General features: G+C 42.1%; 1 protein-coding gene across 1 annotated transcript in view; it reads left to right on the top strand.

The window, feature by feature from the left end:
- clasp1a (cytoplasmic linker associated protein 1a) overlaps window positions 1-18,804 on the top strand; it is a 93,609-nt gene that overhangs the window by 57,202 nt on the left and 17,603 nt on the right. The window contains exons 21-30 of the mRNA XM_086147762.1: window positions 1,447-1,554; window positions 2,298-2,324; window positions 5,159-5,323; window positions 8,558-8,716; window positions 11,535-11,597; window positions 12,231-12,334; window positions 14,344-14,367; window positions 16,257-16,501; window positions 17,945-18,008; window positions 18,199-18,380. Of these exons, the coding sequence (XP_086003888.1) occupies window positions 1,447-1,554; window positions 2,298-2,324; window positions 5,159-5,323; window positions 8,558-8,716; window positions 11,535-11,597; window positions 12,231-12,334; window positions 14,344-14,367; window positions 16,257-16,501; window positions 17,945-18,008; window positions 18,199-18,380 (1,141 nt within the window). The remainder of the gene's footprint in view (window positions 1-1,446; window positions 1,555-2,297; window positions 2,325-5,158; window positions 5,324-8,557; window positions 8,717-11,534; window positions 11,598-12,230; window positions 12,335-14,343; window positions 14,368-16,256; window positions 16,502-17,944; window positions 18,009-18,198; window positions 18,381-18,804) is intronic.

Consider the following 18,804-nt stretch of genomic DNA (forward strand, 5'->3'; position numbering starts at 1 on the left):
GACTTGTGTGTGTGTGTGTGTGTGTGAGTGTGTGTGTTTGTGAAAACCCCACACGGCATAAGTAAGTTGGTTTGTCGTCCTCCCCCTCAACCCCCCCGTCACCAGCCGCATTCTCTTTTCTCTTCGTCTGTGCCCTCCACCCTGTGGTCGGTTTTGTGGACCCGCATGGTCTGTCTGCATGGACCTCCCTCTTTGACCGTTACCAAGACAACTTGTGTCTGTTTAGTGTGTATCTTACCCGGGATTGGTCGATTTCTTCCTCCTTTCTTTCTTTTTCTCCTCCTCTCTCACTCACTGCGCACTGTGCGGTGGGTTTCTGGTTTGCTGGTTTATGCAAATTACAATTATTATTAGACACTCTAAAAACAAAAACACAGTGCAACACTTCCTCGCGATAATATACAGAGATAATCTGATGTGAATACACACACACACACCTTCCCGTTATCATCGTTCCGGGTTAAAATCTTGTCGTAGCGTGATGTAACTCTAGATTAGACCCAACGGTAGATGGCATTTGGCCCCGGACTTATCGCTCTTGCCCCCCCATATCCTATCAGGAAAGTTATTTATGTTAAACTGTGGAAATATTTAAACCATAAAAAAAAAAAAAAAATACAGAATCCGTCAACATGAAGAATGTCAACATCCCCGTTTGCTTCCTAAAGGCTGAAGGTCGGTTCAGTCCCAAAGGAGTTGTTTCTTCTCATTACCTCAATTGGTTTGAATGAGTGACGCTAACAGCATCAACCTTGACTGTTTTAAATGCTAATTAACGCAATAACGCAGGAAAATTGATTTTTGTATACAGGGGTCTAAATTCCATTACCACGGAGATTTTCACCATAAGTTGGGACTCACATACTGTGAATAAGTATCTCTCTAGCTCACCTATGCTAACACAATAGTGAAATCATATTCGAGCATAAAATCATTATACAGTAAAAATCAAAATAAATAGTAAATTCTTACACTTGGGAGCCATAATGAAGGGCAAAAAGTTTCCAAAAAGACAACAATATGGCATCCAATCAGCAACGTCTCTGTCCAATTCGCTCGCTAACTAGTTCCCGCACAAAATGAGTTTTGTCGCCAGCGCCATCGCCTGAATTGTGAAGCCAGACTTTCTTTATAAATTTACAGGAGATTTCGACGTGAAAACAAAACACCGCTTTCGAGCACGTCGTAAACCGAGGACTGTCTGTCTGTTTGTATCTTAGCAAGGCTACATAAATAATTCAGCTCATGATGTCTTTCAGCCCGATCGATCTCAGTTTTGTCTCGTTTCCCCTCATCCAGGTTCTTCTTCATTCTGTCTCCCGAAGGCTTCCTTTTCTTTTTTTTATTTTTTTCCACTCTGGGTGACAAAAAAAAAAAAAAAAGAGAAACGACAGAATGTGATGGATTAAACCGCCCCTTTGCCTTTTTTCGTCCCTCTCTCCACAGATCGCTCTCAGTCCAGAAGGCAAAGCTCGGGCAGCATGAGCGGAAGCAGTACCTCAGTGGTGGACAGGAGGGGACGCAGCCGAGCCAAAGCCGTGTCTCAATCCCAACGTATGTTTCCCCTTGCTGCCTTCTGAAACGCGCATAATCCGTGTCACGCTACGGCCGTCGAACCGGTCGTCCCCTTCACGCTTCAGCGTATTCGTGCCGCGTTGGCTGGCAGATCATCCGGCGCCTCACGCTTCGTGTGTGTGTGCGCATGTGTGATGTTTAGAACCGGTTCCCGAGGCAAACATCAGGAGTCTCACAGGAAATTAAACAAAAATCACAAAATGAATTCTTAAAAACACTCAATAGCACCACAAGTTGGCAGGAAAAATCTCTGTTTTCAGTAGCTGTCTGATAATTTTGCAATTGCAATTCCAAAATGGCTCGCTCGTGAGATTATTTGCGATGCAAAGTGGTCGTATTTAAAATTTCAGCCCGCGAACTCATGGCTGGGGGGGTAGAAGGTGAGAGACGGGGGGGGTGACTGGTCTCTAGCACTTTTCTTTTTTGGGGTGTAAAAAAATCTTGGAGAACCACCAGAGGACCCACAGATACTTGTGCGCTTGTGTTCTGACCTTACATGTCTTTGTCAGTATACATACACGTGTGTCTAAATGTATATATATGTATATATACATTCATATGTATACATATTTTCCCTGTGTGCTAACAGCTAACCCCTTTCGCAGCTATCCAGAATGCATGCTGGGTAAAAAAAAAAAAAAAAAAAAAAAAAAATGAACATAACCCCTTCTGTCTCCGTTCTCGATCTCCACCTGTTCCGCCAATTGCTTCCATCCACCCAGGATCCAGATCAGCCAATCCCATCAGTGGTAAGGCCTCAGCTTCATCCAGTCACAAGCCAGGTGCCGCATCCTTCAGCACTATCCTCCACACACACACACACACACACACAGATCGCCTCATTCTGTGATGTCCGATCTTTGTTTTCCACCCCTCTTCGTCACCGCATGCCCCGTTTGTCATAACTCAACACAACCGAACTGCTCGGGAGTCGTTTTTCTTGCTTTTTCCTTGCGTTTGCGTTGTGTGTTTTTTTTTTTTTTTGTGTGTTCGCGTGCCTTCGCGCAATAAAACAACCCTCCCCCATTTTCCCTGCACACTCAGCGCACAGTGATGGGCACAGAAAGCCGTTTTAAAAATAAAAAAAAGGTCCAAATAAAGATGTGATGGTGAACTGGTGAACCCATCACTTTTACTATATCAATACGGTTGTATTAATGCGAGTGATTTGGAGGGCGGCGCGGCGGCGCAGTGGTTAGCGCTTCCATGTCACAGCAAGGTCACTAGTTGGACCCCGGCAGGTAGCCTATCAGTCTGGAGTGTGTGTGGGGTTCCTCCAGGTTCTCGATTTCCTTCCACAGTCCAGAAATATGCACTGGAAACCCCTAAATGGGCCAGATGTGTGAATGAGAGTGAATAGTTGATTGTTTGATTGTTTCTTTGTGACGTTTGTGTTAGAGGGTGAATGGTAATTTGTGTCTATATGATGCATGAATGAAGGGATGAACGGTTCCATGTCCAGACAGCATGGATGAGAATGAGAGAGTGAATGGTTTCATGTCTTTATATGATGTGTTAATGAAGGGGTGAATGGTTGCATATCTCTAGATGATGTTTGCATGACAGTGAATGGTAATATGTCCTTATATAAAGTACAGTGTGAATGGTGGCTTTCCAAGTGCACGCCTGTGTCTTTACGACATGTGACTAGGTTAACAGTTGCATGTCCTTGCATGTCAGTGAGAGGGTGAATTGTTGCCTGTCTAGATGATTTATGAATGAGAGGGTGAATGGTTGCATGGTTCTATATTATGTGTGAATGAGAGGAAGAATTGTTGCGAGTATCTATGTAACTTGTGAATGCAAGTGAATAGTAATACGTATATGATGTGTGAATGACAGGATGAATGGTTGCATGTCTTTATTACGTGTCAATGAATGGGGGGTGCCAAGAGTGGAGCCCTGGTATTGTATGAGGAAATCTGGAGTGGCAGAGAAGTATGTTAGACTGGTGCAGGACATGTATGCTAGCTGTGAGACAGTGGTGCGGTGTGCGAGGGGTAACAGAGAAGTTCAAGATGTAGGTGGGACTCCATCACGGATCAGCTCTGAGCCCCTTCTTGTTCACAGTGGTGATGGACAGGCTGGTAGATGAGGTTAGACAGGAAACTTCATGGACCATGATGTTTGCAGATGACATGGTGATCTGTAGTGAGAACGGAGAACACACACAAGACCGAGTATATGTGTGTGAATGAGAGGAACTCGGGTGGAACGGTGAGGCTACAGGGCGTTGAGATCAAGAAGTTGGAGGATTTCAGGTGCGTGGGGTCAACAGTCCAGAGCAACGGAGAGTGTGGGAAAGAAGTGAAGAGACGAATTCAAGGAGGTTGGAATGGGTGGAGAAAAGTGTCAGGGATACTATGAGATAGAAGACTATCAGCTAGAATGAAAGGAAAGGTGTACAAGACAGTGGTGATACCAAAGATACCGTACGGCCTAGAAACAGTTCCAATGACAAAAAGACAGGAGGCAGATCTAGAGGTCGCAGAGATGAAGATGTTGAGGTTCTCTTTGGGAGTGACCAGGATGGATAGGATCAGGAATGAGTCTGTCAGAGGAACAACACATGTTAGATGTTTTGGAGAGAAGGTCAGAGAAGCCAGACGGAGATGGTTCGGTCATGTACAGAGGAGGGATAGTGAATATATCGGTAGACGGATACTGGAATTGGAGCTAGAGGATGACCAAAGAGAAGATTTATGGACGTAGTCAGAGAGGATATGAAGGTAGTTGGTGTGAGAGAGGAGGACACAGAGAATAGGGTTAGATGGAGAAAGTTGATTGGCTGTGGCGACCCCTGAAGGGAAAAGCAGAAGGAGAAGAAGAACGATAGTGTGAATGGTTGCCTCTCTATATAACATGTGAATGAAAGGGTGAATGGTTGCACGTGTCCATTTGACGATTGAATAAGAGGGTGAATGGTAATATGTCTCTATCTCCAAACACACATTGTCGATAGCTTTGCAGTCCCCCCAACACACACACACACACACACACACACACACACACACACACACACACACACACAGACATTCTCCTTCTTTCTCCCTCACGCTAATATACACTTAAGTCCCCTCTTCGCCCCGAATGACATCACAGCAACCCCTTTGCACTGAGCACACCTGATACCCGACAGCTACATCACGAACCCCATGCCCCCCTTCTAACGACCCCTGGTATGTGTGTGTGTGTGTGTGTGAGTGACGATAGAAGCTCTTCATTTATGATAGAAAAATGGATTAAAAAAAACATGTTAAAGACGCGGGAATCGAGAAAGCCGCTCCCGCTTGAATTTTATTTTTTTCAAGGAAAAGGAAAAACAATGTCCAACGTCTGGTCTCAGCCCCACCCGCCCTGCAAACGAGACTTTTTTATCATCTACTTCGACCACAGAAATATGTTTTATTGTCTTCTTTTTTTTTTTTTTTTTTAAAGTGTGTTTCTTGAGTTTTGATTCCACAGTCCCAGCATGCGATCATGATCGAAGAAGGTGTTGGTGATGGGTTGGGGTTAGGGGGATCTCTGTCCTGCTCAGACCTTTTCCCATCTACGCATCCTCTCTCTTCCTCCCCCCCGGCAGCCGGCAGCCGCTCCAGCTCGCCGCGCAAGCTGCTCAGCGGCAGCAGCTACGGGCGCATCCCGCGGGCCACGGCCTCCGCTTCTTCCACGCCGGCCGACAAGCGCAGCAGGATCCCCCGTAGCCAGGGCTGCAGCCGCGAGACCAGCCCGAGTCGCATGGGCCTCGGTGAGCTCCGCACACACACACACACACACACCGTCACACCTCACAACTTCCCTAGCTAGCAAGCGATGCTAATCTTTAATGTGTTGTTGATATTTTCTATAGTAGCGCTGAATATTTTATGTGTGTGTTTGTTGATCATTGTCTAACATGATATTGACTATTCTTTATTGCATTTTTTTTTAACTCAAATTGTGGTAAACAATGTTACAATCAGCATCCATCTTCCATTAGCAGAGGCCCGGCCTCCAGTGAGTTTTTTGCCGCCGTTCCCTGATTGGTCGGTCAACTTCCTAGAGCAGGAAGCTGATGAGCCTTCGCTTTTCCCCTCATGTTATATGGATATTTGAACTTGTGACATTATATCATCATTCATTCATTCATCCAGCTGATCGCAGGAAGACATTTGGAGACATTCAACAATTCACCTTCTCATTCACACGTCAAAAAGAGACCTACAGTGACACCTCAGTCTACGGCTTCTTTGATTCAGTTCATGAACCCGATACATTTTTCCATTTGAGAAGGACCTCCATCCACGCTGCCGTTGGAGCCCCACGTTCCCAAACGCTTCAATATGGCGTGACAGCCAATCAGCTGTCAGAGCACGGGGATAAATGGCAATGCATTATTGATGATAAGCCAAGCCGCAGCAGCGCTAAATTCTTAAAAAGTCAAAGTCAGCTTTAGCTCTATTTATCCGCAGGTACTAGATATACACAAGAATCGAGAAGAAGTTACTCACGACCCCACTGTGACATGAAATTAACAAATTGATTATAATAGAGTGAAATTAAACAGTAAAGTGCACTATTACTTGAAACAGTAAATATTAAACTATAAAGTACATAATGCACATACTGCATAATAATGCATAATGCACAACTGAATCATACCAATTGTTGGTAAGGTGAAAAGATGACAAGACATTTGACATATGTGACTCACATATGTGACCCTAACTAGCACTTTTCACTTTCTTGAAAGCCTTAATAAGGGTTAATAAATGCAAAATGTGCAAAAAAGAGTATTAAGATGAGAATGCAACAATGAATGATGTAAACAAATCTGAGTACCACGCACGACTGCCGCAATGCTACAACGCCACACGGCAGAAAACCCAGGAGTTTGTTTGTTTGCATGTTCATGTACAAAGAGCATGTTTGCAGGTAGATTCAAAATTTGTTCAAAAAACAACTTGTTCAAAAAAACTCTGTACAACCATGAAGTGTGAGCGCTAACTGCTACGCTACCACTCTGCCCATTATATGGCAATTTTACAGAAAATGTGAGGAAATAATTGTTATTACTCATCTACACAACCCCAACGTGCACACACGCTCACACGCACGCACACCGACATGTGACATAAGTGTGAAAAACAAATATAAGTGAATCCTCTTATCTTTGCTGCCTGATAACACAGAGATAGTCGTGTTTAGAAACTCTCATCTTCGGACAAGCGTAGACGTAAACATAACATCGCAGCCTATAGAGACGGACATCCCGAGGGCTTAATGGTTGTATTTAAAACAGAAGAAATGATAAAGAATGAATTACAAACACTTAAAATGGTCAGCGTTAGCTTAAGTACAACTGTCACGTTCATGCTCTGCAGCCACGTGACTTATTTAGCATTTGCGAACCCATAGGGGTGTGTGTGTGTGTGTGTGATGCACTCGTTCGCGCTGATTTTCTATGTCGAACCATTTTATAGAAAAGAAAATATTTTGCTTGAGACGCGGAGCCCCCAAGTATCAGTTTCTCATCTTTTCGAGACTCGCAGGAACTGACCTGGTGAAGGTGAAAACCCGCTTTAACCAACTTTATCTAACTTTTTTTTCCCTCTCTCTCTCTTCCTATTAACAGTTGAAACGCCTCTTTGGACCTATTTTTTATTTCTTTTTCTTTTTTTTGCGATTTTGAGCCACTTCCCCACCCAGAAGGGAGCAATTCCAATTCAGTCACCTCGTGATCAACGTTTCCGTGGCGACAGTAACCAATTTACTGTCATGTTTCTTCTGTATTTTGTATCTGACTGACGGTTATCGTGTTTATATTAGGCGCAAGATAACAAACCAACCATCCCGTTCACGGAGCGGAGCCGGTACCACAGAATGTAACGCCCTGGACACGATTTTGTATGGCGCCCCTTCCCTGAGAAATAGTGTTATTTTCACAAATTTCTGTTATTGAAAAAAAAAAAAATTTATATGCTAATAAAATTACAAATATATACAAAAAATACAAAAATAAAATAAATAGCTTAACTACAAAGTAAAAAATCCTGTGAATAAGAACAATGGTCACGGAGATATTATATTACATAAACAATATTATTGTTTATGGGCATTGCTTTCCATTTGATAACTATGAAATGTTCAATTCTGTGCATCATTAATAGTATGACTAGTTTTAATAGAATGATATTGGTGGTTAATTTTTGACCCGCTTCCCCACCCAGAATGGAGCAATTCCAATTCACTCTCCTCATGATCAATGTTTCCATGGCGACAGTGACCAATTTATTGTCACGTTTCTTCTGTATTTTGTATCTGACTGACGGTTATCGTGTTTACATTAGGCTCAAGATAACAAACCAACCATCCCGTTCACGGAGCGGAGCCGGTACCACAGAATGTAACGCCCTGGACACGATTTTGTATGGCGCCCTCCCCTGAAAAATAGTGTTATTTTCACAAATTTCTGTCGTTGAAAAATAAAAAAAAATAAAAAATTTAATGCTAATAAAATTACAAATATATGCCAAAAAAAAACAAAAATAAAATAAATAGCTTAACTACAAAGTAAAAAATCCTGTGAATAATAACAATAGTCACGAAGATATTATATTACATAAACAATATTATTGTTTATGGGCATTGCTTTCCATTTGATAACTATGAAATGTTCAATTCTGTGCATCATTAATAGTAATAACTAGTTTTAATCGAATTATATTGGTGGTTAATTTTTTTCCTTTTATTTGGCGCTCCTTGGAAGCCTCGGCAAATTATAACACCCAAATGGGCCTACCAGTTCTTGATGGATGGGCCAGCCATTGCAATCCTGGAGGATTGGCCCCCGCCATAGTTTTAACTCTTCTTGTTACATCTGCCCCCCTCCTGTTTTCCCGTTTTCTCCCCCTTTCCACCCTCCTCTTCCCCCCCGACCCCCCCCTTCTGAAACACACACTGACGCTCCCCCCCCCTTCCCTAACCTTGTTGTCCCGAACAGCCGTCCTGTGTGGTAAAGCTCTTCTCCCCGCTGCTCTCCCCTACCGCACGCTAGCCCGGAGCCGCATCCCCCGCCCCAGCATGAGTCAGGGCTGCAGTCGCGACACGAGTCGCGAGAGCAGCCGCGACACCAGCCCCGCTCGCGGCTTCGCTCCCCTGGGTGAGTATCCGCGCTTTACCGGCCAGCCCCCGGCCGGTCAGTATCACCAAAACCCCGCCACTTTGTGTGTTTTCCGGCTGTTTCTAACCACCCCGCAATTCTCACACACTTAAATCTTATGTCTTTTTATTGGCGTGCTTTGATTGACGCCCCAGAATTTATGGGTAAATGTGCACGGTTCGTGCCGTCGCTCTAAACAAGGGGTCGGAACGGAAAACACCGGGAGCCACAAAAAAAAGAAAGGCATCTAAATCAAAGATAACACTGCATATATTGTTTTTTTTTTTTTTTCAACCTTTCTGCTATGTCTAAATAGAACAAAAATAAACTAAAGTGTGTTGCACCAAATTCTCTTTCTGCGTGCGATGAAAACAATTTTAAGCCCCCCCCAAAAAAACAGTTACTGTCTAATTGTATCCTTTTTCTATTTAGTAAATAAAAAGCACAAATTAAATCATCCACCTGCAGTGAAACCAAAAATTACGAAATGTGCACTCTTCCTTTCTTTGTGCATCCTGGTGCAAAGCAAAATATCGCAATGCAAAATATATATTTGCAATTAAATACACTAATTAAAGTATTTATTTTACCAGGTTAATGTGATTTTTGCCTACTGAACCTCAGAGCTGTAAAAAGCTAAGTAAATAGCTTGCTGGCAGTTGTGGCGCTTATTTTCAACAATAGGAAATTAAAAAAAAAATTTATGATATGACAAGATAATAATCGTCAAATTCAGAATCAAAGAATTTAATAGAAGAATTTTACAATTGAAAAAAAAAAATAAATAAAATTCATTCAAATTTTCCAAAGCCGCAGCTTTAGACCGTCCCCATAGCAACCCTGCATCCACCTGTTCGCATCCGTGCCCATTATAAACCGTGCACAATCGGAATAAGTGCTGGAAAAGCGTAATCGAAGGGAAATGAAATCCAATCCAGGCAAGAGGAGAGTCATGATTGGCTGACAGACGATTGAGCGCGATAACGGGCGATAAGCATTTCATTTCACCGGCGGCTCTGAAGATAGTTAAATCTCCAGTCTCTCCATCCAGGTGTAATCCTACGTCTCTGACACATTCCAATGATTGCCCATCTCATGCTTAGAAAAAAAAAAAATACACCAATTTTCCTGCAATATGTAGATATATATTGCAGAAAAATCGGTATTCTCCTGAAATCAGCAATGTTGTTGTTTGTTGTTGTTTACGCGTATATATAATATATTCATGTGTGTGTATATATGTGTATCTATATTACACATATGCAGGACTGTCTCAGAAAATTAGAATATTGTGATAAAGTTCTTTATCTTCTGTAATGCAATTAAAAAAACAAAAATGACTTTTTACATGATATTCCAATATTTTGAGATAGGATTTTTGAGTTTTCTTAAGATGTAAGCCATAATCAGCAATATTAAAATAATTAAAGACTTGCAATATTTCAGTTGATTTGTAATGAATCCAGAATGTATGACATTTTTGTAATTGTATTACAGAAGATAAAGAACTTTATCACAATATTCTAATTTTCTGAGACAGTCCTGTACAAATGTACAAATGAGGAAATACAGCTTTAAGTCAAAGGCTCCTTAAACTAGAGTCCTGTAACCATTATATGTTTATATATACAGTGGCTCCTTTAAATACAAATCACTTGAAATTAGATTTTTTTAAGATACAAAGTGCGATTAGAGCAAATTTTACCCTTTGAAATACATGAAAAAAAAAGTCAAAAGAAAGCGAGAAAATCTAAATTCAAAATTAAGGCGTTACAACTCGAATACGCTTCATGACACCGCTGCATTTATGACTTGGCACTGCTTTTTAACTGGGAGAGTCATAAAAGGCAAATTTTATACAGTATTTTGAACGTATAATAAATTAAATATGTCTTACTTCTGGTGCTGCATAGATTTGTTCGAAGTGCCGCTTTATATTTGACCATTCCATTTATGCAATTTTATCATAGCATACTAGTCATACCGTAGATCCAAATGTGAAATCCTCTGTCCACGCAGCCTGGAATGCACGGTAATCATCGTCTTTATTTACTTTTTCGCTATATTTTCCGTTACAAGGGTTGAAGCAGATAAACTAGTTGGCTATCAGATAAGATTAATTTCTTCACCTTTACAATGACCCGGACGTGCTCGGAAGAGCCGACCGACGGTTGACCCGTGAAATTTATCTTCAAAATTAATTTCTGTTTACTTTAAAATGACACAGTATTATGAAGAAATATCACAAGGATTTTAAAATTAGATTTTTTTTTTTCAACTCAAAATATACCGTCACCGGAAGAGCCATATATGGCTCGCGACCTAGAACTACGCCTTGCAGCTTTCAGAATCCCTCGGCTACTTCAGCTGCGTAGTTCGCATATCTCGTGTCTTATTCCTATCTCATGTGTTTAATTCTATATCTTTGTGCTTATTTTGTGCATCTTTTTAATAATCATCATGGTAAGCAAGTGGTAAGGCAAGAAGTGAACCCAGAAATGAGATGCTTTCTATGGAAATTAAGCACGAATGTGGCGTACGTGAATATAATCTCTGGTTATTTTAAATGGGGGAAAATTCGTCTAAGATACAAAAATCAACATACAATGCCACTTCTGGGACAAATTAAATTCTTAAGGGACCACTGTATATATTTCTGTGCGTGTGCGCGTGTGTTATAAACAAGAGTGCATATGAAAGTGGGAACGAACCAATCAGAACGATACGGGAATATTTAAAAAAGTAAATAAATAGCGATCAGAAAGCGAGAGTGACAGCCAACGTGCATCCGGATGTCCCCCTTCCTTCCCCCCCGCAGCCTCCCGGCGTCACTCCCGCTCAACCAGCGCCCTCTCCACCGCCGACCCCCACGGGCAGTCAGGTGACCTGCATGACCCCCCCCCCCACACACACACAATTAGCGTTTTGTGCATGTGTGTGCGCTTGTGTGGTGACGACGTGCAGGGGCTTTTATTTTTTTTTGTTTTTGTTTTGCTAGCTTTTTAGCCAGCAGGAACGGTAAGATAGGGGAAATTATCTGCAACTTATTTATTCAATGGTTTATTTAAATGTGATCTCGTTTCATTTGTTCATATGTTTGATGTGTGTGTTATGCAGCTGTGTAAAATTTTATTTATTGGTGCGTTTTGTGCAAAATCACTCCCCCGACGCCGAATCGGTTCACCCTTTTTTTTTTTTTTTTTAAATTCCTCCTCTTCGGTCGCCCGGTCGACATCCATCCATCCACAGTACCGTGCATTTCCTCGCCTGTTTTTTATTTTTTTATTTTTGGGGGCGCTTGATCGTTTGCTTTTCCACTGCTTTTTCGCCCCAATTAAAACCGCAGTTCACCCTCTCGTGAAATATTAAAATGTTGTTCTTGCTGTCTGTCCAGAGGTGAGTCACTGTTTCGGCCGACCAGCCTGTCTTTTTTTTTAAGTCTGTCCGGCACGCTGGTCCACATAAACTTGTTCCCCTGCTCATTTTCCTCTCCTCCCCTTTCCTCCATGCACAGACCGATATGGTTTGCTTCACCAGGCCAGGATCTCTGCATCGGTGAACGCCATGAGGGTCCTCAACACCGGCACCGAAGTGGAGGCGGCAGTGGCCGACGCTCTGGTGGGTTTATTTTTTTTCTTTTTTTTCTGCTAAAAAAAAAAAAAAAAGCTTTCGCACCGAAATAACCTCACAAAGTCGGACTCTTTTCATTTTGCATGAGATTATTTACGGGTGATGTAGAGTGAGTTCACCCGGGAGGAGCGATGGTGATGCTGTCCCCTGCCAGCACATCCTCCTTGTTCTTAAAAAAAAAAAAAAAAAAAAAAAAAAAAAACAGTTCCCTGCTACCTTCTACTTGTAGTTGTTAAATAAAACACAAAGGGAAAATCTTGTGGCCCTCTCAAATTGCACCATCAACCCTCTGTGACGTGCATAATACAGTTAGTTTACGAAAAATCAATAACATTACAATAAAATGCATCAGCGGTGCGACATAAATTTCATCAAAATCAATAAAGTGCATCGTAAAAGTCACTCTAAATTTTCACTGCAGTTATGTTTACTGGATGGTGCGTTCCGGCGTCCAATTACATGTCGGACAAAAACACTGATATGGTCAGCAATTCTGAGCCCGCAGGGAGCTAACATGCTAACGTCGCTGATTCGAGGATCTCGCCAGTTCGTTTCTCCTGGGGCTTTCAGGATTAGCAGGAATTAATAGAAATAAAGTGCAGTCTTTGAACATGAAACGCTTTTGGCAGAAGGATTACTCTCCGGTTTACCTATTTAAGTGACCTCAAGCGGAACAAAGTAAAAACAAAAACGTGAAAGGTTGATTATGCAGAGTTTCTGCAACAGAAACGCCCGAGACGCCCATCTTGAGACGCTCATCATTTTGTAACGTTGTTCTAGCATTTGGATCATCATAGTATAGGTCTGGAAAAAGCATACAACAGGGTGCCAAGAGAGAAACTGCACTGCTGTCTGAGGAAGTCCAGAGTGGCAGAGGAGTTTGTCGAACTGGTGCAGGACATGTATGACAGCTGTGAGACAGCTAGGAGGGTGACGTAGGTGTGACAGAGTGGTTCAAGATGGAGTTGGGATTACATCAGGGATCATCTCTGAGCCCCTTCTTGTTTGCAGTGGTGATGGACACGTCAATGGATAAGTCAGACAGGATTCTCCATGGACTCAAGATGTTTTGCAGATGAGACTGCGATCTATAGCGAGATCAGGGAGCAGGTAGAGGAACATCTAGAGAGGTGGAAGTATGCCCTGGAAAGGAGAGGCTGTAGAAAGACCTCATGTGTGAACGAGAGGAACCCAAGTGAAACGCTGAGGCTACAGGAAATGGAGATAAAGAAGGTGGATGATTTTAAAGTCTCAGGGTCAACAATCCAGGGCAATGGAGAAGGTGGAAAAGTGGTGAAGAAATGCATTTGAGCAGGTTGGAAGGGGTGGAGAAAAGTGTCAGGGGTGCTAAAAGAGTACCAGCCAGAATGAAAGGAAGTGGAGAAGATGGTTTTGGGCAGTACCAATCGAGGAAATGATGGGAAGCAGAGATGGAAGTAGCAGAGATGAAGATGTTGGGGTTGTCTTTGGGATTCACAAGGATGGATAGGCTCAGGAATGAGTCCATTAGAGGGACTGCATGTTAGATGTTTTTTTAGATTAGGCCAGATTGAGATGGTTTGGGCACAGATAGAGAAGGGATGGTGAAGCTCTGGGTTGGAGGATGCTGAGTTTGGAACTGCCAGAGAGAGATTAATGGTTGGAGTTAAAAAGGACATGAAGCTAGTTGAGGAGAGGGTTGGATGGAGGCAGCCCAAAGGAAAGCGCCGTATAAACGCCGGATAAAAATAATGCCGTAAAATTCTCTCTCTGTGGAACAAGGTAGCAAGTCAAAGGCATCCTCAATGTAGAGACCTCGAAATGAAACGTCCTCATTTGAGGACTCGGCATCATGAGACGTTGCTGAAATAGCACCAAGATCTCAACATCCCACAAAGATGAGCGTGATGTTCACCGTTCTCTACTTCCTCACCCGTCCAGAAGGATTGTCCTCGCTCTTCACCTTTCCCCTTTAACCCCCTCCTCCTCCTCCTCTGTCCTCTCCCCTGCCCTCTCAGCTGTTAGGAGACTCCAGGAACAAGGTAGTTGGAACAATTTCCTCCGCATCTCTACCCCATGCACTAATCCCCAAAATACCATTCTGTTTTTTTTTTTTTCTTCTTAATTTCTTTCTTCACTTCAGCGGGTTTTTTCAGTGTGTTTTTTTTTTTTCTGTTGCTTCATCTCAGATAGGGCTGGGTATCTCACTGGTGAATGAAGTGATATAAAGACAAACAGTGTCGTGAGATTCCAGTACACATATGGATATCTTTAGAATAAAAATAAATGAAATATAGACAGAGGCTTCAAATTGTAGATTGCTGTTTAATCACAGGTATAATAGACAGTGCTGCGTATTTAAAGATGTTATACACAGTGCTGTGAATTTAAAAGTATACACAGTATAGAATATTTACAAATATTACATGCAGTGCAGTGGTATATTTACAAATGTGATATTTGGTGCTCTGCATTTACATCATATACATATCTGTGTACTCACAGATGTTATTTACAGTGCTGTGTATTTGTAAATATTATATACGGTGCTCTGTATTTACAAACATACACAGTGTAGCATATTTAGAAATATTATATGCATACTGTGTATTTACAGATGTTACATACAATGCTGTATATAAGAAAAAGAACAAGAACAACTTTATTTATCCCGAAGGAAAATGTTGTGCCAGAGTTTCAAGTAAAACATAACAATAATAAATAATAGTAGGAAATTGTATAAACAGGCTATAAAGTCTTTTAAGGTCTCAAGTACAAAGATTTGAAGATTCCCTGCGGCTGAAGGAAGAGGAATTAAAAAGTATATGCAATACAGTGCATTTGCAAATATTATATACAGTGCAGTGCATTTAAAAATATTATATACAGTGCAGTGCAAATAGTCATCTAGTTGAGAAAACTGTAGGTGGGTTATTTACATCTATCTAGGGAAAAAAAAGCTAATCATCACATTGCTATCTTGAAATCAGCAAATGAACCTCTTCCCTGAATATCACTTGCTTCATTTGGAGGCACGCAAAAGTAAATCTGTTATTTCCGGTTGTTTTTACTCGTATTTTAGATACATAGATATGCGAAATCTTTGAAAAAAGAATTTCCTCCCTCACGAAAAAAAAAAATATCTAGACCTAATGAATATGGAAAATGCGGCAATCATTGAAAGTGAGGAGAGGAGGACAAAAAAAAACAGCCTTCTGGGGTCAAACTATTTTTCCATGTTGTGAAAAGTAAAAATAATTTGGGAGGGGATTCAGAACTTTAAGCTGTCAGATGGGACAACCGTGTCCCAGATTAAGCCAGTCGCTCTGTAAGGAAGACTAGTTTGGATGTTCAGAGACAGGGGACGTCCTCCGAAAGGTTCAGTCCAGGCTTACATGCATGAATGACAGCAGCAAAATACTTTCTACACAGATAACCAGCCCTGAATCTGAACTGCGATTTCCATTGCATCCCAAATCAGTGTGATTTTTTTTTAAATTTTTTATTCATTTGCTTTCCACTCCACAGTTCTGTTGTATTTTTCATCGTGCGGTATTGTGTGGGTCGATACCGTTCCGATGCGTGATCGAGAGCCAGAGCCGAACGTGAAACGAAGAAATCGTAAAACCTGTCTTGAAAGGAGCAAAATTTAAACTAAATATAAAAATCGCCATCTGATATAAAGTCTCCTTATGCTTCAAATGGAAAGTACAACCTCTCATTTATTGCATTGTGATATTCGGCTCTAATATCCAGTCCTGTTTCACCAGATTTGCGTCCCCCGCTTCTTTTGTTCATTCATAAAAATTCACTCAGTCATAGTCATACATTCTTTAAAATGGATTTTTAATCGTCCGGAAGGCCCCCCCCCCCCCCCCCCCATGAGCCGCCCTATGGGATCTTCACCTGCTCACTTTTGCTCCCCCGACAGAGGAAGCCCCTGAGGCGGCGGTACGAGTCGCCGGGGATGTACTCTGACGACGACGCCAACAGCGACGCATCCAGCGCCTGCTCGGAACGCTCGTACGGCTCCAGGAACGGCGGGATCCCCCACTACCTGCGACAGACGGAGGACGTGGCCGAGGTCCTGAACCACTGTGCCAGCTCCAACTGGTCGGAGAGGAAGGAGGGCCTCCTCGGCCTGCAGAACCTCCTCAAGAGCCAGAGAATACTAAGGTGGGCCCGAACACGCTTGTGAACGCGCAACGTTGTCTTCAGAACGCGAAGCTAACGTGCTAGCGCCCGTTTTCAATGATGATATACGTTGATTCCACTGTAAACACAGATTTTTATCAAAATAATCCAAAGTCGTGTCAGCCCCGTGATGTCAATTTGACGCCAAATTAGAAATTGCGCGTCCACCTTACAGTAAGGAGGTAAACTGGGGTTCTCCGGTTTCCACCCACAGTCCAAAACCAAACAGGAAGTTCACTGGAGACCCTAAATTACCCAAACGTGTGAATGACTGAGTGAATGGTGTTATGTGTCTATATGGCGTATGAATGAGAGAGAATAGATACTCTCATATCTCTATATGACTGGCGAATCAAATCCAAAGTCGGCTTTTTGGTCAATAACTCCACATATACGAGAGATACAGGAGAACCGAGAAGAGGTTTCTCAGTGTCTTATTGTGACATGAAATTAACAAAATAATCATAATATAGCGCATGTTAAACAGTAAAGTGCACATTAAACATTAAGCTGTAAAGTTTAAAGAGCACACAGACGCAATCTGCTAGTACTGAGGTGGAAGGATGACGGAGTTTAACAGCATGAAAACCGAAATAAATAAATATTGGTTTGAATGTGGAGTGCAGCAGCAGAGTTTTACTTACATTTTGGTGCAAAACAGTAAGTAGATAATACCATACAATCAAATGAGCATGATGATAGGAGGTGAAAGATTTGCAGATTTAAAGGCATAAAAAAACTGAATATGTAAATATATATCTATTGAGTTATTTAGGGGGGAATAGCAGCAGAGGTTTGAGTACAATTCAGTGTAAACCAGTCAGTATATACAGGACTGTCTCAAAAAATTAGAATATTGTGATCAAGTTCTTTATCTTCTGTGATGCAATTAAAAAAACAAAAATTACTTTTTCATGATATTCTAATATTTTGAGATAGGATTTTTAAGTTTTCTGAAGATGTAAGCCATAATCAGCAGTATTAAAATAATAAAAAGCGTGCAATATTTCAGTTGATTTGTCATGAATCCAGAATGTATGACATTTTTGTTTTTGTAATAGCATTACAGAAAATAAAGAACTTTATCACAATATTCTAATTATCTGAGAAAGTCCTGTAGTAAATAATACAATGAGTATTGAATGAGTCATAGTCTATATGTTATGTCAGTGAGAGATTGGTTAAGAGACAGATAATTAATGGAAATTCAAAAAAAAAAAAAAAGGATAAAAAAAATAGACTCGGAAGGTCGAGGAAACATATTCACTCATTAGAAATGTAGCGAACCAACTGTGCAGTGAAGACGTACCTACTTTGTACGCTTTCTCACCTGTTGCACGTGCAGACCAGATCACTGGGCATTTCGCTTGCAGAAGGGATGACTCGTGTGTGTGTGTGTGTGTGTGTGTGTGTTTGTCGTCACAGCCGAGTGGAGCTGAAGAGGCTGTGCGAGATTTTCACCAGAATGTTCGCAGATCCGCACAGCAAGGTAACCTGCCGCCGAGGGACAAAAAATATGCAGTAATGATATGAAGGTGTCTCCAGGTGTGACGTGTCAGATACTAACCCAATGTCTCTTGTCGATTGCCCGCCGTCCTACGGACTAAACGCCAGAGGGTAAGTGTGTCTCGTCAAACGCGACGTCAAACTTGAATGTCGGTAATGAAGTGTGTAAACAGCGTGTTTGTGATTGTCAGGTGTTCAGCATGTTCCTGGAGACTCTGGTGGACTTCATCCAGGGCCACAGGGAGGACCTGCAGGACTGGCTCTTCGTGCTGCTCACACAGCTGCTGAAGAAGATGGGAGCCGACCTACTGGGCTCCGTCCAGGCCAAAGTCCAGAAGGCCCTTGACGTCACGAGGTACGTCGCAGACGCGGGAAGCGCGTCGACTGTTAGCTTGTGTTTGTGTAGCATACGTTAAGTTTGATTTTATTTACATGACTCTACTTTCCTTGTAGACCAGATCTGGACCGCAATCTTGAAAATAATTTACAGAAACCTGCCGTACCCCCACAAGAAAACAACCGCCTTTAGCCATCGCAAAAAAACCTTGGTTAAATCTGGCCTCCTGCCTCCACTGGTTGGGGTAGAAAGAGAGTGAACATAGTAGCGCTATCAGCTACATGCTAATAGCTGAAATGATGCGCTTATAGTTTTATTATTCAGAAAAGAAATAACGTCGGGTGCTTTGCCGGACCGCCGCAGAGGATAAAGCCCCGCCCCCTGGGAACCTACATAATGAGTGACCCCAAGGTTGGGGAGGAAGACCTGGGGTAGCTAGCAC

Source organism: Fistularia commersonii, chromosome 6 (genome assembly GCF_037954325.1).
Source record: "Fistularia commersonii isolate RoL2024-O1a breed Wild chromosome 6, RoL_Fcom_v1.0, whole genome shotgun sequence".
Classification (NCBI taxonomy): Eukaryota; Metazoa; Chordata; class Actinopteri; order Syngnathiformes; family Fistulariidae; genus Fistularia; species Fistularia commersonii.